Below are 22,890 nucleotides of genomic sequence, written 5' to 3' on the forward strand. Positions count from 1 at the left end.
GACACAGCACTCGAGGTGTGGCAGCAGCAGCGCAGGGGGACAATCACTGCCCTGGTCATCCTGGCCACAGCACTGCTGACAGTGCAACCCTGTTCAGCTCACCATAACTAACTTTTGAGACCAAGCTGCAAATGCAGCTTTTTGACCACTCCTAACTAAAAAAAAAAAAATTCAAAAGCAATTTTTGCCCACCACTGCATTCCCCAAACAAGGATTAGTGTCTGTTTTACTGCAGTGATGCTGAGGATTTTGCCATTTAAAAATCTCACTGCCAGAACTATCTCACTAGAGCCACAAAATTCTACTTAACAACAATGAATACCTAAAACAAAACAAATCATAGTTAGTTCTGAACATTATTTCTTAACAAAGGCTGAAGGAACTCAAACATTTTCAGCTAAGGTCTTCAAAAGCCATTCAAGAATTTTAAATATGGCTTCATATCTCCTTTCTTTGTTGGGTTTTTTTTCCCCTAGAAGAAATGATATTTAAGTGTTTCTTGGTAGAACAAATACTTTTCAGAAATATTATGATTTTCTTAAGTATGACTCTTATTTGCCCAATCTAATCTTTCTCCAATTATTTCTTTTGCCTTTGATACACATATCTTTGCAAAAAGTTACAATAGCTGGGTAACTAGCATCTACCTTGAAAGAAAAAGAGGAGAAACAGCCAGAAAGCCATTATTTCTCTTAGAATACAACTACATCCTTTGGGTTAACTACTTTTTTGAGGGGTATTTGCCTAGGTCCTGTAAAAATGGGGCTTGGCTCCAGATTTCCTGCACATAATTTTTAGGTCCGCTGCCTGTTCCCTAATCTGGGTTGGTCTTGCTTTACTTTGTTTATACTGCTGTTGATTTCTGAAGACCTTGAATCAGAATCATTGTGCTTAATTTACCTAAAGTAGGGTCAAATACAACTTAAACCACTGTTTTATTGTCATCTCATGTCTAATTGGGTTGCACACACTACTCATACAAAGAATTGCTTGGAAAAACATCCAACCAATACCTTAAAAAGCATAAGAAAGGAGTTTCTTCTACCTCACTGTACTGAAGGCACAGTGCTTTGCAGGTACCTTCTGAATGAGAACCACCAACTTCCATAACCAGCAGTACAATAGTGCTCTACAGCAGGAAGGGAAAGGACAGTCCCTGAAGTCTTTCTTAGAATGGCCCACATGAACTGTGCAATGGAAAGGCTTTGTTGTTTTAAAATATCATCTATCTGACCCTACAAGCAGGGGGCGGGGAAGGATATTTGAATGTGCTATTTTAATGGAGTGGTGGTGGAGCTGTGTGTTATCTAATCTTGAAAATGTCTTTTCTTCCTCTCTTACATAACTATCACATCCTGATGGTAACACAGTGAAAAACTTGAAATTTGAGGGGTTTTTCTTGCTTAGTTAAATATGCCAAAGGTGGAATAATACACCAAAACCAAAGCTCAAAGAATCAACTGTAGTTCAAAGATATAAGATTGTCAACATTGGGCAATATCACACTCTACCTGGGCCCAGTATCATTTCCAGCAGGGATAAAAAGCAATGTCTAGAGAATAAGGAGGAGGTGAATATATATTCTAGCTTTCTTGTAAATAATCTCCCAGACACCAGACATTTCTACAATGGGTGAGAGCAATAAAAAATGTCAGGCTCCCAACCCATCTATTCATCCATCCTACTTCAAATCCCTTGTTTCACTCTTTCAGTTTTGAAGAGAAAGATGATAGGAAAAACCTCAATTCTTCTGCTCCAAGGCGCTTATGCTGGTAAAGACATGAGTATTTTGTGCCTTTACACTAGAAATTATGTAAAATAGCTGATTGCATTGATTGCATTCATTATTGCTTGAATCACTAATGTATGAACTTTTATAGGAATCATTGGAAGTGGCAGTGGTGGAAACATGTTTTCATTTACGCTGTTTTAAATTGTTCCATCAGAGGACAGCCTTATTATCCTAATTCCAATCCCACAAGCCCTTGGGGTTTGTCCTGTTTTATTTTTTTTTTTGTATTTCCATGAGTAAAGTAATCTGAAATGCAAAATAAACTACTGTTTAACAGTACTTCTTTCAGAGTTTTACTTTTGTCCAAATTGGCCAAGTCAAATACTTTGTGAGGGTCAACTCACGCTTGATACGTCCACACCAGAATCCATAATCCATTAAAACCATTCATAATAATGCAAAGCAATTCACAACTTCTCACCACAACTCAAGTTCACACTGCAGCTATCTATTTTACTTTGATCCTTAGACTGTAATTTCCTAACTCACTCAATTTTTTAATTAATTACTGTAAGAGACCCTCTTTCCTATCCATGTTTAAAATACACCCATGGTCCCCTCATACTTCAATTACTATAACATCTTTTTTCTTTGACTTTAGGAACTTTAGCTTAGAATAGTTGAGGTCAGACAAAACACCTGGATGGAAATGCAGATGTGTCTGGTTTGCCATCTTTGTCTACAGCTCTCTTAACAACCTTCAGCATCATCTTCCAGCCTTCCATACACGGAATACGGCTGAAGATAAATATAGTTTGCTCCCGTTCTAAGGCCATATACTAATTTTCCTGATGTGAAAGCTTTGCTTGGAAGGTTTTAAAGTACTGCTATATTTATCTGAAACGTCTGGATTTATGACAGCCATCTAACGTTAAAAAAAAAAAGGCACTGTAATAATTACAAATACATAACACTTATGCAAAAGGCTTCAAGCTTTCATTGGAGGCTGGCATACACCTGAGAAGCCTGAGCATTTCCCCACTGTGACTACTTTAGGCGAAGCAGCTCAGGTGTTTCCCGCAGAGCCGCGGCTGTGGCACCCCGCGGGGAGCGCGGCTCGCTGCCCGCCGGGCTGGGACGGCGCGTCCGGCGCGTCCTGCGAGCGCTGGCAACGCTCGGCGACAGAGGGGGACAAACAAACCCTTAGGACAAAGAGCTTTTCCTTAACCTTGTAACTTTTATCTTATCGTGTCCTCCATTAAAAGACTAACAAAGAAGGGAGAGAGGCCAGCCCGAGCGGCCCAAGACGAGTGCGAGTGGCAGCCGCGGAGACGGCGGCGGGCACCTGCCGGTGACGCCTCCGGGACCGCGGCAGCTACAGACCCCCGCTCCCCGCTGCAAACCCTCTCCCCGCCCCGGCGGCTCTGTCCCTCTATCCCTGCCTCCCCCACAGCCCTGCTAACGCCCCACCCTCACCACGGCAGCCGCTCCTAGGAGTCAACCCGTAGGGCTGTCCCTCTTGCCCTGCCAGCCACCCGCGGCCCGGCCGGGGCGCTCCCCCTCCCCGGTGCCGGGCGGGCCGCGGGGGTTCCGGGGCGCCACCGCCCCTGGGCTCGGGCGTTCCCGGACGGGCCCGCCCCGTCCCCCCCACGTGACCCCGCGCCGTTGGCGGCGCGCGCGTGGAGCGGTGTTTTGTAACCTCCCCCCGCCTCCTCCCGCCCCCCGCCCGCGCCCAGCCCGGAGCCCATCCCGGCGTCCGGAGCGGGAGCGCCACACCCCCTTCACCGCAGCCGCGTAGCCGATGGCAGCGTCCTCTCCTGCCGCCACCGTGGGCTCGGAGCTGCCGCCGGAGCCGGGCGGCAGCGGGGGCCCCAGCGAGGAGGCGGACGAAGAGCGGGAGCTGCTGCTGGCGCGGCTGGTGCCCGCGAGCCGCCTGAAGGAAGCGGTGGGCGCGTCCCTGGCGTCGCTGTGCCTCGGCCCGTTCGGCGGAGCCCAGCGCCTCGGGACCCTCGTGGACTGCCTGGTGCTGAACTACCGCCTGCGGCAGGGGCCGGGCCGGGGCCGGGAGCGCGGGGCCGAGGGGCCGCTGCGCTGTTGCGGCTGCGGGAGGTTCCTGGGCGAGCCGGTGACCGTCCCGTGCGGGCACACCTATTGCCGCCGCTGCCTCCGCAGGGAGCTGCGGGCCCGCTGCCGTCGCTGCCGGGACTGGCTGCTGCCGGCGGGGGGCACCAGCACGGCCGCGGCCCCGCTGCGCACCAGCGTCGTCCTCAACCGGCTGGCGGAGAAGTGGTTCCCGGGCGAGTGCGAGAGGGCGAGGGCCGGGAGTCGGCTGGAGGAGCTGCTGACCCAGGGCCGCTTCCGAGAGGCGCTGGGCGCCGTCAACCAGGCTCTGCGAGCAGGTAAGGCTGTGGGGAGCGCTCCCTTCCTCCGCCCGTGCCGCCCGCCAGAGCCGCGCGGGCTCCGCCGCTGCCGCCCGTGTCCCGGCGGGACCGGGACGGGCTGGCAGCCCGGGGCGGCAGGCTCGTAGGGCTGGGGGTGCGGGGGAGTCGGTGGATGTGCCCTTATCCTCGAGTGCGGGACCGTCAGCGACCAACACGGGCCGGTGAAGAGCGTCCGAAGTTTTCTCGAGTTTGAAGGGATTGGAGGAAGCGCTCCACTGGGAGAGCGGAGTGGAGGGGACGTGCAGCTGCCCGGCGCTTGGTAGAGCGCCCAGGCTGGTGGTGGGGTACACCTGCTTCTGCTTACTCCGGAGGCGTGGGGGAGCGTCCCGCACGGGCTCCCTCGTGTCTCCCCCCGCACGCTCCTGCTGGACTTGTTTACAGAGGAGGCTGTGGGCTCTGCTTCGCTTTGTGTTGGGTAATCGCTGCGCGCGGGCAAAGAGAAATTCCGTTGGTGTATTTAACCTTGTTTCCTGAGAGAGAGACCTATTTTCAGTCTTAAGTGTCACCAAGACAATTCCCAGCAGGCCGGGCCGAGTTGCATAAGCAGACAGGCACGGAGGGGGACAGGTTGTGTAATGGCAGTGACATCATAGGTGGGTGTGGTTGGAGTTTTATATAGTGTTGAAGAGGGTCCAAAGAGGGGAGGTAGAGGCACGCTACCTTTTGGGCTATCCTATATCCGTCGCAATATATGTGTCTGGCTGGTACCATGGACTCTTCAGATACACTCAATTTTTCAAAGTTTACTTCTTGTAGAGAGAGTCATATTTGTGTGATTGATACACCTACATGGATCCAGCGAGAGAGTCCTTTGTTTTAATTTGACTATGGATTTTAACACCTGGTGACATGGGAGGTTCTGTTTTGAATTATACCAGGATTTTTTTTTTTTCTGTTCAGTAATTCAGAAATTAATATTTTTACAAACGAAGTGTATTACGTTTATACAGTTGTCTGTAGTGGAGGGAAAAAAACAAAAGCTTGCATAAGTCTAATCCTTCCAATCTGTTCTGGGGAGATACATTAGGTCTAGTTCCAGAATAAACTCTTCTCAGTGTAGGTGGGATTAAGTCGAAGATCTATTCTATATGCGTTTTGGCAACCTAATTTTAAGGGGTTCCGTTTTGGCTATCAATTCTGCTTTATTTGCCAGGGTGTTTCCAAAGTGTAGGATACAGGATGGATTTTAAATCTTGAAACTCTAAGATGCAGACTTCTTCCTGAAGTACAGCTTTGACTCATACAGGTCACAAAGAAATCTCAGTAGTTTTCAGGGTAAAACTGAATCCAGTACAGATCACATATGTTTACAGGGCTCCTGTTTCATGTTTTAAGACTGCTTTAAAAGAATAAAAGAGTAAAATAATTACATGGTTTTTGTTAATCTTTTTTTGCTAATCTTTCTTTTATGGATTTAGGAATATTATTTAACTATTTATGGGGAAAGAATTTTGATTATTCTTTATGTGAATCTACATCTTTCATTTTGGCTTTAAAATGGGTTTAAAATTTGAGTATATTTACCGGCTGTGATGCTTATTCAAAATTTTATTATTCAAATTCAGTATATGTGCTAGAATTAAATGCTAGAAGCTCAGTTTAAGGTCCATTGTATAATTCTTTCCTGTGTCTCCAATCCTGAGAATTATCAATATTCTGGAAAAGATACTGAAGAACTTTAGGAGTCAGAGTGCAGACGTATATTAAATGTGAATTTACAACTGTGGATTCAGAACTAAAAATTGAAGATGATTCCAGGCCAATAGATAAATTAATAGCTGCTGGTATACTTTCTGTCGTCCTTCAGACCATGAATTTTGAGAACCCTTAGAGGTGGAAAAGATGTAGCATAAGAAATGTATTAAAGTCATTCATGTTCTGTTTCAGTGCTTCTTTACTGCTGCTTCATCTGTTTCTTTTTAATGCACACAGTTTAAAAGTTGTGATAAACATAAGTCTGATGTCCTAAATAAGTCATTGATGCTAAACCTCTACTCAAATGGCATCTTTTCATAACTTTCTTCTGTTTCTGAAACATTGGAAAGAGTCATATTTGCTATTGTGCAAAAGTGACTTTAAAAAACCATAAGGAATATTAACATTCATATAGTTAGTATATTCCTTGCAGGAGTTGAAGTGAAATAGCTTAGTTAAAGGAGATCTCTTGAATTAAAATACAAGCAGAGCTAGCCCTTAATCAAGTGTCCTGAAACACACCACTAAAGGGTTGAATTTGGTCTGCATCTCACTCATTCCTTCTGGAGTGGACATCAGGAGATCTGTTGAGCAATCAGTCTCCTGTTTAAGCAGAACAAATACTGTGATCAGAGCAGTTTGCTTAAGGTTTTGTACAGCTGGATCATGAAAATCTACAGGCTGACAATTCCACAGCCTCTCTGGGTGACCTGCTCAAAGGTTAATTATCCTCATAATGAAAAATCTTTTCCTTATTTCAAGTCTGAACTGCCATTGCTTTGGTTTATAACCATTGTCTCTTTTGTTTTTTCACTGAGTACTTCAGTAGAGTCTTCTAGGTAACCCATTTTTGGATTCTGAAAAGCTGTTGTGCTCTCCCAATGCTTTCAGGAATTACTTTCTGCTAAATAAGCCCAGTTCTTTTGGCTCTTTCTTAAGAGTTGTGTGTTCCAGCTCTGATTATTCGAGTGGCCCTGTAGTACCATGTTAAAAAATACTGTGTCCAAAAGTATTTCTACATTGTGTTTTTGATGTGCGTGTCTTCTATTTTGAAGAATTTGGCATATTAAGAACCATATAAAAAGCATGCAGAATCAGATCAGAGGTGGTCCATTTGTTAGTATGTTTATACTTACAGTAAGAGCAGATGCTTTGGAAGTAATATAAAAACCTCAAGAATGCATATTGAATGTGTTCTTTTGTATACACCTTTGTATAGTTTCCTATTAATGTAATAATAACAATTGATACAGCTCTATGCTGCAAATACTTGGTGCATTTTTTTTGTTAAAATAATTTGTCTTTGGGATGCTAGAAGTGAGTAATTTCTGTATTTACGATATATTTGGTCACTGAAATTGAAAGTTCAAGAACTAGTTATGTTTCTGCTGTCTTTGAGCCAAAGATTGAAAATTAGTTCACATCCTCTCTTTAGTTGAAAAACATTAAAATACTTGCTGAAACATAGCAAAATTGTTTTTTTGTTGTAACAAAGCCTAGAAATTAAATTGTGGTTAAAAAAATTGGATCTATAAACTTAGATAAAAACAGAAAATTGTTTAGGTTGGAAAAGACCTCTCAGATCATTAAGTCCAACCACTAGTCCAGCAGTGCTGAGTCTATCACTAGACCATGTCCCTAAGTGCCAAATCTACATATCTTTTAAATCCCACCAGGGATGGTGTCTCCACCACTGCTGTGGGCAGTCTGTTCCCATGCTTGACAGCCCTTTCAGTGCAAAACTATTCCCTGTACCCATACTAAACCTCCCTTGACACTATTTCCTCTCATTATGTTGCTTGTTACCTGGGAGAAGAGACAGCCAACCCCCCCACAACTGTCTACAACCTCTTTTCAGGTAATTGTAAAGAGTGATAAGGTCCCACCTGAGCCTTCTTTTCTCCAGGCTAAACTCAACCTTTCTTCATCAGCTTGTGCTCCAGAGCCTTCACCAGCTCCACTGCCCTTCCCTGGACTCACTCCAGCACTTCAATGTCCTTCTTGTAGTGAGGGGCCCAGAACTGGACACAGGATTCAAGGCATGTCCTCACCAGTGCTGAGCACAGGGGGACAGTCACTGTCCTGATCCTGCTGGCCTCACTAATCCTTATACAGGCCAGGATGTCTTTGGCTTTCTTGGCCACCTGAGCACACACTGGCTCATATTTAGCTGCTGTCAAACAGCATTCCCTGGGCTTTTGCCACTGAGCAGCTTTCCAGCCACTTTTACCCCAGCCTGTAGCACAGGAGGGGGTTGTTGTGACCGAAGTGCAGGACCTGGCACTTGGCCTTGCTGAACCTCATACCAGTAGCCTTGGCCCATTGAGTGTGTCCAGATCCCCCTGCAGAAGCTTCCTGCCCTCCTGCAGCTCAGCACTCCCTCCCATCTTGTGTCATTTGTCAACTTTTGGTACACTTGATCCCCTTGTCTAGATCGTGGATGAAGATATTTAAAGAACTGGCCCTGATACTTGAGGAACGATACTAGTAATCATCTACCTTTGGTCTTCTGAATGAATATTCAGACCCAGTTTGTCATATCTATTGATCATTCAATGACTGTTTGTATGTTCAGCAGCAGAGTTGGGATCTCAGCTAAACTTGTTTTGTACTAGTTCAGTTGGAATCATGCTTTTCTCTTGGAGAAAAAAAAAAAGTGGGTAAAGTGCTCACCCGCTGTAGACTTGAACTCACATTTTTATCTTTGAACTAGCCCTCATTTTCCCCCGAGGAAAAAAGGCTCGGGAGTTCCTCAGGTCATGTTCTGCACTTGAAAGTCTGAAACAGATGAGCTTCCCTTGATTCTGTGCAAATAGGCAGCTTATCAGAGAACAAAGACTTGCACTTACTGTTGCCTCTGAACAAAGGAGTTTGATTTGCTACTAACTCTGTTGGACACCGAAGAGTCAAATACAACACGAAATCTGTCTGAAGAGTTTAATCTGAGCTCTCACCTTGCTAGGCTATAGCAGTCACAAAGCACAGCCACAGGAAATCAGAGTTGTTCTGCTCACAGAATTAGTGTTTTACTCAGACAAAGAGTTTCCCAGACTTCAGTTAAAACAACCATTTTACAATGTCAAATGAGAAAATGAAACAAACCGCATTTGGCAATATTTATGTTTGAGGGGGAACAGTCAACTCAAAAGAAAGACAAATCAGGAAGACACTCTAGTTTCAGCTAAATGAATTCTTCTCTGATTTTCTTAACCCTTTCTTTTACATTAAGATCTTTTTACATGTAGCATTGTGAATCTAAATACAAAGCAGTGTGTTGCAGTCTATGGGAACATTGGCCGGTATGCCCTCTAACTGTACAACAGGCTAATGTTGGAAATTTATGAGAAGTTATACTAGACATCTAGAATAAACTAAGAATATTAAATTGAAATGGTAGCCTCCAAGAAAGCCTTTTTTGAAACAAACTAAATGAGCTATTTTATTTTAGTGTTGTTTACAGTAGACCAACCTTTGACTAGTTTATCTCATTCAATGAAAACCAGGTCTATTTTAAAAAACAATTAAGATCAAAACAGTGTTCTGGCAGTTTTTCCAAGCAGCAACTGCAATTAGTTGTGTTACAAAACCGTAGTTTTAGTGGCAAGGAGATGGGTGTCCTTCCCATTTAGAGGTTGCTGTACTGAAAGTGCAAAATGCAATAAGTTGGACATGGGAACTTGTCCTTACTTGACACAATCTGCTTTTTTCCCCACTCTAGAGGTTCCACTACTACAGCTCCTTTCAGCAGGGCTGCCAGCTGGTGCTAAAGGCTTTCTGGAATTGGCTGTTTTTATCACATAGTGATAAGGCCTGGTTCTCGTACCTCCCGGACGGATGCCACTGTGAAGTGGCATCTCCAGCCATAGTCAAAAGGGGTCAGGCACTATAAAAACAAATTGCAGTCTGCAGAAAAACTTCGGTATTTGAAAGCAAACTTTGTAATACTTAAGCTTTTAATACAAGTGTGGTGAATTCCCAGGTTTCTGTGGTTTTGATTGGATATACTGTAGAGATAAAGTTTACTTAGTCCTCAATTTTTGTTGTCCCAGCAGTACTAAGCAGTGCTTTGTGAGCCTCTCTGTTCAATATTTGAAAATAAATTTTCTTGATGCTGCATGATTCATCAGGATCCAGAATTTCTTCCTTAGCTTACAAGACATGAACTGGGAATTGCTGCCACTTTTGTTAGCCAAACACTGGGGAGTGAGGGAGAAGGTACTCCACTAATTTTGGAAGTATTGTACAAAAAATTGTAATTATGACATATCACTATGAAAGCAAATTTAATTAAAAATTACAAAATTCTGATTTTTAAAAGATTTTACCTAATTTCTGTCTGCAGATTCCAGTGACTTGATGCTAAGAATTTACAGAGCTGAGTCATATGTTGGCCTCCAAGAATATAAAACAGCCATAGAAGATCTAAATTTTGTTATTTCCAAAATGCCAAATTGGCCAGAGGTAAGTTGGTATAAACTCATCATTTTTCAATATTATGTTTGTAAAATTAATAACTTCCAAATTGTAATTGCATTGATTTAAAAACCTAAGCCAGCTGCTTTAAATGTTGTCTCTTTAAGACATGCAAAATGCTAAACGTCATCTTTAAAATAGGTAACTCATATGAGACAGGCTCCTCATGAGTAGGGCAAGTTAGGGCTGGTTGACAAATACACTAAGTTGGAATAGTTCATGGTGATGTAACCTGTAACAGCTGGGCTTTGGGGCTTGTTTTGTTATTTGTTAATTTTTGTTAACAGAGGGACACTTTGCTGTTTTAGCTTGAAAAGTTTATCTTCAAAAAGCCTAAATAAACTCAGTGGGAGCTAAGCTTTGCAAATAATACAGGCAGCTGGGGAGTCTGTGGTCTTCAGAATGCATGTTGTTGCACCATCTAAACTCTGAACTCAGCAGGAGCAGCAAGATCTTGCCACACAAGGGAGATAACTGCAGTTGTGTTGTCTTCTCCTGTGTTCAGCAATTCCTTGGCTACTGCAAATTCAAGCAGCCTCCTGCTTTTCACCTCTCAGTGGTGACAGTACTGTCTACTTTTTTCTGTATGTTTGGAAAGAAGCGTTACTTCACTTAAGTGAGCTTGGTTTGATGGATGGATTCCTGTAACAATCCTTAACCTCTGTAGGAAAATAAACTGTCTGTAAGAGGAGGACTAGCAAACTTCTCTTCTTCAGAATTCATCTAAAAGCAAGTGCCCAACTCAATCAAAGAGGATGTGTGTCCTCATCTGACAGTCTTGTTGAACAGATGTTATTGTTCATACTGTCAGACCTTCTGTAGAGCTGCATTCTGGGCTTTGGTAGAGTAGTTTTTGATTGTTTTGTTTTGTTGGGGGCTTTTTGTTTGGTTGGTTGGTTTGGTTGTTTTTAAGTTTAGTTTCTGGTCCATTATCCAAATTCCTATATACAAATAGATACATTATCTTAACTTTTTGTTATACCTGTTGGTTTTATCTAAATGTTTCTATTACTGTCAGTGCAACTTTTAAAAGCTAAGTTCTTAGTTCCAATGTCATCTACTTTTGAGTAGGCTCTGCAAAATCCAGTAATCTTTCCTCCATTTTTTTTCTTTCAAGGAAAACAATACACAGGTTTTTGTTTTTCCCTAGCTGGTGTCTAGTGTTCAAGCATAAAATATAGTTGGAAAAAGCAATTAATTCTGAGAGTGCATTGTTTTGTTTTAAGAATATAGGTTGAGATGTATGTAAGAGGTGAACAGTTGTGTGGATTGTTTTATTTGCATTCACCGTTCTGAAGGCTGGAACCATCAGGCTTTTAATGAAAGAGAGGGCAAAAAAAATTCTGTAAGCTGCTGTGTGAGGTTATGTAATAATTTGCATCTCCTGTCCTTCTTCCTCTCCAAAGGCTCACAGAATAAGGAAATTAAGGGCTGTGAATTCAGCACTAGTGAGGTTTTTAACCCTTTATGTAAGACAAAACAAGTTAACTGGAAGAAGACTCACACCATCCTCTCCCATGACTCTTTTCAAACACTGTAATGGATGTGAGTTAGACAAGGGATATGGATCACACGCTGTGCACAGTTCAAATTTGTTACAGCTGCTTTCTTTCTGTCATGGCAGGTTCTAATTCTAACATTGTTGCAATGCCTATAAGATCAATACTGCCGTTCTCCCTATTCTCTACAAATGTCTTTGTGGTACCTGTTTCTCAGGTCTACTTTCAGAAAGGAAAAGTTCTGCAAGACTCTGGCTTTGTAGGAGATGCCTTACAACTGTTTCTACAGTGCTTAGCCCTTGATGAGGACTTTCTTCCAGCCAAGCTAGAAGTAGAAAAGGTAATTTTATTTATGATACTGGATTCTCATCTCTGACTTGACTCCTTTATGAAACTCTCGTTATGATAGACTTTGTGCATCTAATATCTTCTTTACATACAGGAAACATTCATGTGGCAGATTCCTTTTAAGATATTTCTTAAATCATACTACATCAAAGAGTTAGTCCCAATGTACACATTTTGCATACATCTTGAAAAGTACATATGCATTGGAAGTTACTAAGTGAATATGTAGAAAACTGGAAAGCAGGCAACAAGTGACATTTTCCAAGTCAAAACCCTCTGTGCCTGGAGCACAAGAGTTTTTTCTGTGATAATAAAAATTTATATTGAAAAGCTGCATAGTAATGAATTGATAATGTCTAATTCTGTTTGACTTGTAGTAGAAAAGATTTCTAGATTAATTTCTTTTCTAGCAATGTAATGTAGCTGTGTAGGTTTCTGTTTATTTTCAACTCTGCCAGTTACTGCTTGAATGAAGATCTGTTCATGAAAATAACTTTGTGTAGATTACCTTCTTAGTTTTTGGTACGTAAATTTATAAAAAAGGTATGTCTGGATTCTTTTTCATTGTTACTAACTTTGAGCTGGTTTTTCTAGATATTGTGTGATGTTTTGTCACCAGAGAAGTTAGGTGAGAGTCTGAAGGAATCTGCTTGGAATTCACCCCATATGAGAAATAAACCTTTTATACTTGGTTCTGAGGTGACTGCATCTTACTGCAACTTACAGCTTTGTCCTCCACAGGTAACAAAACCTCTACAGTAATTTCTGTCTTTGACTGATTTATATACATCAGATGTACTGATACCCTGATTTGTCACACTTTCCAGCATAAATACTGTTTTTGAGTAATTGGCTAAATTGGAGGAAAAGAAGCAGAGTTTAGAAGTAATTTATTTTCATTTGTAGTGTTAAAACTCCTCATTCTACTTCACTAGAATGAGTAATAAATACAGTATTAGAAGCTACTGAAGTTTGATATTAGGGACTTCAAAAAAAGAGAAATACGATTTTTCTATATTTTTTAAGCAGATGAAATACAATTTTTGTTTTGTTTGAAGTGGGTGAAGATTTTTGAATTGTTAATGCTAAGCAAATTTGAGTACTGTGTTGACTTAGAAATTTTTCTAGTTAACTAATAAGTACTCACTAACTGTGAATACCAGTTTTGCTTATATATCTTTGCACAATCACATCTCACATACTTAGATTAGTGTTACTCTTAGAATACAGTTTGGTTCATCTTATTGTTACAGAGTTTAGGAGGATCAGATGTACTGGAGCCTGTGAGTGGAGGCTTAAATCGTGCACAGTCTGCCCATGCTCTTAACTCAACAAAAGACCTTGCCAAGGAAGATGGCTTAAAGAGAGTGTCTTCTGAACCCCTTCTCTCTGGCCAAGGAAAAGGTGCTTTGTTAAAAAGAAAGCTTTCCTTTTCAGAACAGGATACAGTTGTATGTGAAGATGGAAGAAACAAACACAAAAAGCAAGGAGGTAAACAGTCATTTACTGCACTTACTGTGAAATTTAAAGTATTTACTGCCTTGTGCCTTTGTTTGAAGAATTATCTTGTCCTCCTTTTCCTTAGAAAATACAAAAAGGGACATGACACTGGCTTTTGGAACAATCCCAGGAGATTTGATTGATGTATCAGATTTTGAGTGCTCTCTATGTATGAGGTAAGATTTTGTCCTTGATTCAATATTAGTTACAGATGCTTGGCTGCATATCTGTTACGTGTACAAACTGAGGTACTTGTAAGTTGTTATGAGTTTTGATATCAGTCAATAATTTGCAGCTTTTCACTATCCCTGCACTTAAATGTGTATTTAAATGTCACTTGCTACAATGCTATCTACTGTAGGACTATTTTAATCAAGCTGCCCTTTTAGTTAAACTTGGCAGTGTTAACTGGTCACCATCAAAGGACAGGATCTTTTGTGGTTAAATGTTAGGGGTTCTTCAGTCAATCAAACTTATTTTGGGAAGGTTAATGTTTAGAAGCATAGCTTTGTATTGTGAACTTTGTCTGGGAGACATAGATGCTTCAGAATGTTAGTCCACTTAAATGTAGCTGATGTTGTGTTTGAAAACTCTTACTGAATAATCTTGATTTTCAGAATAAATACCATAAAACATACGGTGTATACTAAACTATTCAGTTATGCTATTAATATGTAATACTGCTGTTAAAACAACCCAGTTTCTCAAAGAATCACATAATTTTGTGTATTCTGAATCTCTTATGTAGGGAGACCAAAATCTTTGTATATTGGGCTAAATATTTAGTTACCTAGAGTTCTGGAATGTGTCCAACTTCATCAGAAAACAAAACAGTGAGTGTTGCAGTAAATGGAAACAAACTGCAGTATAGAGGAAACGGTAGAATAAGTAGACTTGGGACTAATTGTTTCTTTACTTTGTTAGAGTATCACTAGTCTTAAAAATACAAGAGATTAATCACTGACATTTTAGAAAAATGCACACTGGCCATGACATCTAACTTCTGGTAATTTTGTTTCAGGCTATTCTTTGAGCCAGTAACAACCCCTTGTGGACATACTTTTTGCAAAGGTTGTTTGGAACGGTGTTTAGATCATGCTCCACAGTGTCCACTCTGTAAGGAGAGCTTGAAAGAGGTATTGTTTCTCAGTAAAGCTCACAAATACAAATACTCTAATTTTAAAGGCTGTTTCACTTGAACCCAACAACTTAGATTTGCTTGGGCTGTGGATTACTGCTAGAATGGAAAAGGGTCTCAGGGTCTTAGAGATTTTATGTTTCTGTGACTGTTTAGTTCAGTGCTGTAATTCAATCCTACATATTTGTAAACTTTGATATCTATTCAGTTAAACTCTGTGATTTCTATACACTTTTTTTATTGGTATTGCTATATATCCCGGGAAATCAGTTCTGTCTGTGGTAAGCATAGAGATACAAACTGAGGTAGACATTTAAATTGTCAGACACTAAGAACTTACACAGAGAATCTAATTTTCAAATATTAGAGTATAATTAGGTTTTAATTAATGAAGTATAAAAACTTCAGAGCTGTAAGTTTTCATGAGTTTCGTCACATTTCATAGATGATATTTTTATTAAAAAAGGTGTGTTTTCTCAAGCCTTCTGTTAAGATACATGAAAAGATTTTTTTTAATTGTTTACAGTACCTTGCAAGCAGAAAATACAGTATCACAGAACTGCTGGAAGAATTAATAATGAAATACTTGTCTGATGAATTATTTGAGAGAAAAAGAATTCATGCTGAAGAAACTGCAGAACACTCCAAGTAAGCTTCTTGTCTTGAAAAACTTGAGAAATTAGTATGGAAATCCTTTTTAGAAATGTTTTATTATTTGTCTAGTCATTAATTGTGGTATATTATGGGTGCAAGGAGTATGAAGCTTGTCTAGGTCCCTCTGGATATCATCCCATCGATCAGTTGTGTCAACCACAGCACTCAGCTTGGGGTCATGAGCAAATTTGCTGAGGGTACAGTTGGGTCCCTTTGTCTGTGTCATTGATGAAGACATTAAACAGTGCTGGTCCCAATATGGACCCCTGAGGGACACTGCTGGTCACTGGGACTCTGACCCATTGGCCTCTACTGCTGGGTGCAACCATCCAACCCTAATTATCCATTTAACAGCCCACCCATCAAATTCATCTCTCTCCAGTTTGGAGAGGACATTGAGGGGGAAACTCCCTACAGAATTCCAGATAAAATGACATCTGTAGCCCTTCCCTTGTAACTCCATCATAGAAGGTCGCTAGGCTGGTCAGGCCAGGTTGGATGAAGCTCTGAGTAACCTGATCTAGTGGAAGGTGTCCCTGCCCATGGCAGGGGGGTTGGAACTGGGTGATCTTTAAGGTCCTTCCAACCTAGGCTGTTCTATGATTCTGTGAAACGTATTTCTCCTTCCATTCCTCTTTCAGCATGCACTGTCAGGGAGCTTTGGTTTTAGCTTTGCTGCTGTTAATGAAATTGTTTTCAGTTGACTGCAGAGTCTCAGAGACTTGAATTTCTTACAAAGCAATTCATGATAGACATTAATCTTAGATAGATGTAATTAAAGAAATGGTTAAGATTTTTAGTTAACATAAACATAGTTAATTTTTAGTTAACCTAAACATGTTTATCTCACAGTGAGTTCTTCAAATACACATACAGCAATCATGTATTGTAGATGTGAATGTTGGAAAACTATTTAACACAACAGCTCATGCAAATTGCTTAACAGAATCCATCCAGTAGATTTACATTTTATATTCTGAAAGACATTAAAATTAAATACCCAATAATGTTTTAATGATAATTTGATTGTACTTACTATCAACTATGCATACTTGATAAAATAGGATTTAAAAATACTTAGTTTTTCAGTTACACTGCCTGAGGCATATTGCAAGGTGCAAATTATACACTGGGTTGCATCTTGTGATCTGGAGTCCCTCCTAGAAAATAATCTAAATATTGACCTATCTACCATGCAGTTACTAGTACATCTTTTTACTTACAGGAAAACTGTGTCTCTGAGGGCTTAATTGCTTTTATAGCTCACACTAAAGCAAAAATGAAAAAGTAGCTGACACCTCCAGCCCAAAGCAGAGCCCTCCATTCATTGACTAGGTACTCACTACCTAGATAACAGTGAGTCTTACTGTCCAGAATGTATGCAAATCAGTACACAGGTATTCAGCCAGTGTTACTGGTGTGTGGGTTTATCATTCACGAAAGTTGCTACAACATATTTTGACTTTGAAAAGAGTCCTTTATGACCTCAAACATAGCAGACATACTGGAAAAAATGTATTGTTTTGGCATAGCTCAATGTTCAGATTTTGAAGGTGTATATTTCTTTTTATCTTCTCTTGAAGCTTGACCAAGAATGTTCCAATGTTTGTTTGCACTATGGCATATCCTACTGTGCCTTGTCCTCTACATGTATTTGAGCCAAGATACCGACTCATGATTCGCAGGAGTATGGAAACTGGAACTAAACAGTTTGGGATGTGCATAAGTGATTCTCAAAATGGGTAGGTTTACAACATGATTCTAAGCTTCCATCTCTTTTGTCATTTTAATTACAAAAAGCATTTTTTCACAAGTGTGTAATTGCATTACTGACAAGGTCTCTCTTTAGTTTTGCAGATTATGGTTGCATGCTGCAAATTAGGAACGTTCATTTTCTGCCTGATGGACGGTCTGTTGTTGATACAATTGGTGGAAAGAGATTTAGAGTTTTACGGAGAGGGATGAAAGATGGTTATTGCACTGCAGACATTGAATATTTGGAAGATGTTAAGGTATCCAGAATGATGTCTAAATACTTACTAGTATTAATATATCAAGATTTTTGTTTGATTTGTTCTTCAAAGCTTTCTTTCAAATTTTTACATCATTAGAAACTAGCTTCATTTTTTTATTACTATAAAACAAATAAGAAAACCATAGTTTTTGTTTCAACAATAGTTTGAAGCTGTAACTTTAAGAAATATCACAATACTTCTTTTCCATTTAGTCAATAGTAGTCAAGGTTATGAAGAACACCAGAAGTGTATCTAAACATAGTTGAAATTGAGTGTGTTTTGATTTTAGCTTAAACCCCTTAATTGTTTCTATATCACTAATCATACTTTCATAACTTTCCTCCTTCAGGTTGCTGATGAAGAACTAAAGAAATTGAGAGAGCTTCACAATTTCGTGTACAATCAGGCCTGCAGTTGGTTCCAAAACTTAAGAAACAAATTTCGCACTCAAATTCTTCAGCACTTTGGACCAATGCCTGACAGGGAGGAAAATATACAGGTGGGACTTCATTTAATATTCATTATTAGATGCTTATTTCTAAAAATAAAAGCCCTATTACCAACTGCTAAGTATTAAAAAAAAACTCCCACTTTTTTCTCCAGCTTCAAAGACAATAAGGCTTGGACCTTGTTTTTCTTACAATGAGCAACAAAAAGCAATTCTGTTGCTGGTCAGCAGTTTCTCCAGGAAGGGATGATATGCTGATGTGGAAATAAAACCAGTAAACTGAAAACACTTTAAGTTCCAGTAACAGTTAAACTGTTAGTATGTGAAAAGCTCTTAGAATTCAAAGTGAAAAAGCTCTCTCTTTTCTCCCTGTGAAAGTAAAGAAACTGAATCTGCCACGTGCAAGCAGATACCTTTGTCAAAGAGGTAATCACAAATAACATGTTCCTCCTTTCTGAGCTAATGCCATAAACTGCTGCAGCTGCTAGCATTTGACACATGTTTCTTAAGAAACTAGCTGCAGCAATCTATCTTGATAGTTATTATAAACAATTAATGAAGGTGAGATCCTGAGGGAGTGGAGGCTGTAGAAAAATAACATGTAAAATAGGTAAGATTTGCTTTTCAAAGTGGAGTTTGATGTGAATTGGGATCTTAGGGGAGCTTGTCCCTCACCCATCTGCTGCATACTCCTGTGAAACTATATTAACCTCTTGTGTTCAGTGGAGATGGAGAGACAGCACAACATGGAAGTTCACGTGCCAAAGGGAGCTTTAATGGCGTGCACAGCTCTTACCCAGGTTATTCAAAACACTCGATGCTGGAACCTGATTGGCTCAGGTTTGGTTACCACCCTGCTCAGTGGCCAACAGCTGCCTGCTTACATTCTCATCAGAGATTGTCTGGCACACACTCTCTGTAGCCAGATCCCTCCTCTCAGTGCCCTCTCTAGGCTTACCTGGTTAAAGTCAGGAGTCTCTGAGGCTCACAGTCCAGCTCTTCACCATCACAGTTCCCCCTTTTTGTTTTCAGAATATAAAAGCCATGTTTATTATCCCTCTGCAGGGCCCTTTGCAGAAAGGACAGCAAACATGGTACAAGGAGAATGAAATTCTTCACTAAACTTGACAAGCCTCATCTTTCTAGCTATTGGTGTGCCTTATCAAAAGTTTTATGATCGTGTTTAGGAGTTATCAAAGGCAGAATTTTACTGGGTGGTATGCCACAGGCAAATTATTTATAACTTACAACTTGAACGTGACAAACCAACTTAAGAACTACCAGAGGTAGCATTTCCTTTTGGTAGTAATGTCCTTAAAGTGTCCAACTCTTTAGGTCCCGGTGAAGTCACAGGTGAGTTGTCATTCCAAAGGTTTAGATTTTTACCTAGCTGGTGCAGAGGGTTGTTCTGGTCACTGTTCTGTGGTGTCTGCTGTGGGGCCATCAGGGAGGTGCTGTGGTTGCAGTCCCGAGCAGAGCAGGGCCCACACACTGAGCAGGTACCCCTGCAATACCAGCATCTCTGTAAGTACTTGTGTACCCGTGCCTCCAAGTGACCAGGTCTTAAGGGCTTTCTCCTTTGTTAGTGATGAGGTCCTGTACCCAAACCTTAGGTTTAGGTAACTTGGACATCATTAGAGGACTGTTATGATAAGAAATTATTAACATGACAGGGTTTGGGGAGTTTTGCAATATTGTTAGATGGTTTAAAGTGTACAGGGCTTTGGCCACCCTATTCTGTGGGATCTCACCACATTAACCTGTCTGCAGGGGACTGTAGATGCTGTAGAGGCCAGTGCATGAGGTCAGAAGGGATTTTTAGGACAATTAAAAAAAAAATAGATTTAAAACAGCATACTAGGAAAGAGGAATATGTGTGCAAAACCAGAATAATTAGCAGGGTAGCAATACTATGGATGTGCATATGAGATTTATAATAGGACACAAATGTTTACAATCAGCTGTGTGGTAATGGCTGCAAGTGAGGAAATGTTATCCTGAAGTGTACCACTACCAGTAACAATTTTGCAGATCATTTGATGAACTTAATAGTCTCTGCAGTGGTAGGACCTGTACTGAGGAGAACTAAGTCCAGTTCAAGGCCTGACATCTAATGGTTGCTGTTGGTAATTAAACTACAGGAAAAAGTCACAGTTTTAACTGCTTAGAAGAAGCTAACTAAGTAGTCCTGCTCTGTCTAGAAAGTAATGAGAAAGGGAGTGGAACTGGGAGGTGACAGAGAAGTCCATCAAATAAAGGTAATTACAATGAAAACATTAAGCTTCAAGAATATTCAAGCCTTAAGAACAGCATGGCAAGTATTAGATTTAATTTTTATCAGAGAGATTTGTCATTGGGTGGCTGTCCTGTATTTACCCATCTTTTCCCAGGAATCTATGAGCTTCCTATGTTGTCTTAAAAATAATTGCTTTATAAAGCTTAGTTTAAGTGTACTTTGCTTGACTTCTCAGTTTAAGAGAAGAGATCATTTCAGCACTCTTTTAATCTCATAGATCTGGAATTCTCTAGTTAGTATCAAACTTTAAAGTAGTCTTGGTCATTGATGACTTTGTCTTTTGATGTCTTTATAGTAGTCAACTATATGACATTGGTTATTGGTAACCAGCTTATGTTTCATTTCTAGGCAATGCCCAATGGTCCTGCTTGGTGTTGGTGGCTTCTAGCTGTTCTCCCAGTAGACCCCAGATACCAGCTGTCAGTTCTCTCCATGATGTCTTTAAAAGACCGTCTGATAAAAATCCAACATATCCTCACCTATTTTTCTAGAGACCAGTCCAAGTGACTAACCGCCTGGGTCTTCCTGAAAAGTTACTCTGTTCTGGTTGTAGTAGCAGCTGGAATTTTTGCTGCCTTTGCACATCTAGCACTGGTTTGAGAAGTGTAATGGAACTGTTTTTTCTCTCCACCTTCCTGGCTTCCTGAGCCCCATGGTTCATTGGATGCACACTTCCTTCAACTATGAGAGAAGACCACTGACTATTGCACAAAATCAATCCAGCTAGATACGTTTTTCACGTTATCTACATTAAAATTTGCACTATTTAGAAAAGAACCTTTTTGAGACTTGATTATTTTAGGAATTGACTTTTCTAAGCTGTGGAAGTGCAGGACTTAAGGCTGACAGTCCAAGTTTACAACATTGAGGAGGTAATAAAGGTTTTGCAAATGTTTGCCTCAAACAACTGTTTTTTTGCTGTTTGCACAAATATTTGAAATATAGTATTGAATGTCACAGTTGGATATTACTACTCTTGTTTAACTAACTTGACCATGAATATGGCACAGATTTTTTCTAACTTATCTTGTAAATGTATGCATCACAAAACAGGTGACATGAACTGTATGCTGAACTGAGAGCCAACTTTAAGGAACAAATGCAGAAAAACAGGTACTTCTGTCTAAAAATACTTAAACTGTGAATATGGTTTACATACCTAGGCCTGTACATTTTAAAGAGGAAACTGAAATCTAAATGCTAGTACCAGTTACATTTCTACTGGGCTTTTCAGGCTGTTCTTCCAGAGCACACACTTAGTTTGTAGAGCTTAGAAGAAGAAGTGTTAAGTGTGCGTGTGTCTATCGGGGATTGTGCATCCAGGATTCAAAAGCTTAAAGTTTTATTTGAACTTTTTAAGTTGGTGCAAATGTGAGTTCTATGCCTTATTCATATAAACAGTAGAGCACACTGCAGTGGCAAGGTTAGCATCATGCTGCCAATAGGTACTTTTTGTAATTAAAGGTTTGCATATTTGTGAATATGTCTGATACTGGCTTTCTTGTATGTAAATCATTTGTAAAATATTTCTTAAATCTTGCTTTTGCTAATATATTTAATTTTCAATAAAAGCTAAAAATTTGTAATATTTTTAACTTTGTCAGAAACTTAAAGTCACTTTGCTTTTCCATATGCTTCTATTCTGGGATCTTAAGGAAATCCAGAAGCTGCTGTTTAACCTACATTAAGGTTGTGAGCACTTCATGACATAACGGGTATATTCATAATCTGTTTCTGATTATAGTACCTGTCTCAGACTGATTGTTGGTCAGACAGGTTTTTCCTGGTGTCCTGCTTTTATTTCTACTTTGTTTAAATCACGTATGAAGCTGGCATTTTTGCAAAACTTAAAAGTTGTAGGGAACTGTCCTTGAAGAGCAGTGAGGTATTTCACTGACTTGCTAGTCAGGTACTCTGGCCTTGTTCTCTTCTGGAGTTCAAGGCTGGAGATACTACAGGCAGCCTGAAATCTGCTGGGTCATCTTCCAATATCAGTTTCTACCTAGGGTAAATTTCCTCTTTAGGGTATGACTAAAGTCCTGGCTGAATATTTGGAAAGCTTTATTTGCATAAGAAGGGGAATCCTCTATTTTTCCACTTCTGTATGCTATACCCTTAGAAGTGTAATCTTTGTATCACCATGATCTTCTTAAGAATGCAGGTGGCAGGATTTTTTTTCCTTGGCAGTCTAAAAAGTTTCTGTAGGCAAGCCTGAAATACCCAAATAAACTAATGGTATTTTTTTTTTTCATTCTTGCCAAGAGCTTGAGTTTGAAATTGAGTATTCCCTAGTCTGCTGAAAGATGTGGCTTTTAAGTGTCTTTATAAGCTCCCATGACTTCTTAATACAGTAAAAATTCAAGTGTCAATTGGGTTGCACTGCCCTGTGCATGAAGGAGTTTTACTTCTGGAATTGTATAAACTATGTAAGGCAAAACTTTATTGAAGAAAAACAACTACAATATAAAAAGCAAATTTACTGTGTTTAACAAATGTGGCATTAAGGCTAATAATAAGTAACCAATCTTCAGTAACCATTCCACTGATGTGATTATTATGGGTGCTCTTGGGAATGATAGAAAATTGAGATTGGAGATGAAAGATTTTTAAAAGGTTTCTCAAATAGGAATTTTTTAAGTGAATTTTTTGTG

The 22,890-nt window shown here is 40.2% G+C and overlaps 1 protein-coding gene across 2 annotated transcripts; it reads left to right on the forward strand.

The window, feature by feature from the left end:
- The first annotated feature begins 3,471 nt into the window (after positions 1–3,471).
- Positions 3,472–21,834, forward strand: LONRF1 (LON peptidase N-terminal domain and ring finger 1). 2 transcript variants are annotated; one of them, XM_077177498.1, is made up of 12 exons: positions 3,472–4,131; positions 10,211–10,329; positions 12,058–12,180; positions 12,783–12,929; positions 13,442–13,679; positions 13,774–13,864; positions 14,710–14,824; positions 15,353–15,474; positions 17,064–17,222; positions 17,330–17,492; positions 17,845–17,994; positions 18,099–20,564. In XM_077177498.1, exons 1-12 carry the CDS (start codon positions 3,534–3,536, stop codon positions 18,111–18,113), a joined length of 2,040 nt encoding a protein of 679 aa, XP_077033613.1. In that variant the 5' UTR covers positions 3,472–3,533; the 3' UTR covers positions 18,114–20,564. The 2 variants fall into 2 exon arrangements, with proteins under 2 accessions (XP_077033613.1, XP_054489918.2); XM_054633943.2 differs by lacking the exon at positions 18,099–20,564 and adding an exon at positions 20,588–21,834 and having other exon boundaries at positions 3,474–4,131.
- Positions 21,835–22,890: the final 1,056 nt, after the last annotated feature.

Source organism: Agelaius phoeniceus, chromosome 4, assembly GCF_051311805.1.
Source record: "Agelaius phoeniceus isolate bAgePho1 chromosome 4, bAgePho1.hap1, whole genome shotgun sequence".
NCBI classification, from domain to species: Eukaryota; Metazoa; Chordata; class Aves; order Passeriformes; family Icteridae; genus Agelaius; species Agelaius phoeniceus.

Coding starts and splice junctions, on each gene's coding strand:
- LONRF1 (XM_054633943.2), top strand. CDS start 3,534: ATGGCAGCGTCCTCTCCTGCCGCCACCGTGGGCTCGGAGCTGCCGCCG. Junction 12,181..12,782: donor CCAAGCTAGAAGTAGAAAAG/GTAATTTTATTT, acceptor TGGTTTTTCTAG/ATATTGTGTGATGTTTTGTC. Junction 15,475..17,063: donor GAAACTGCAGAACACTCCAA/GTAAGCTTCTTG, acceptor CTTCTCTTGAAG/CTTGACCAAGAATGTTCCAA.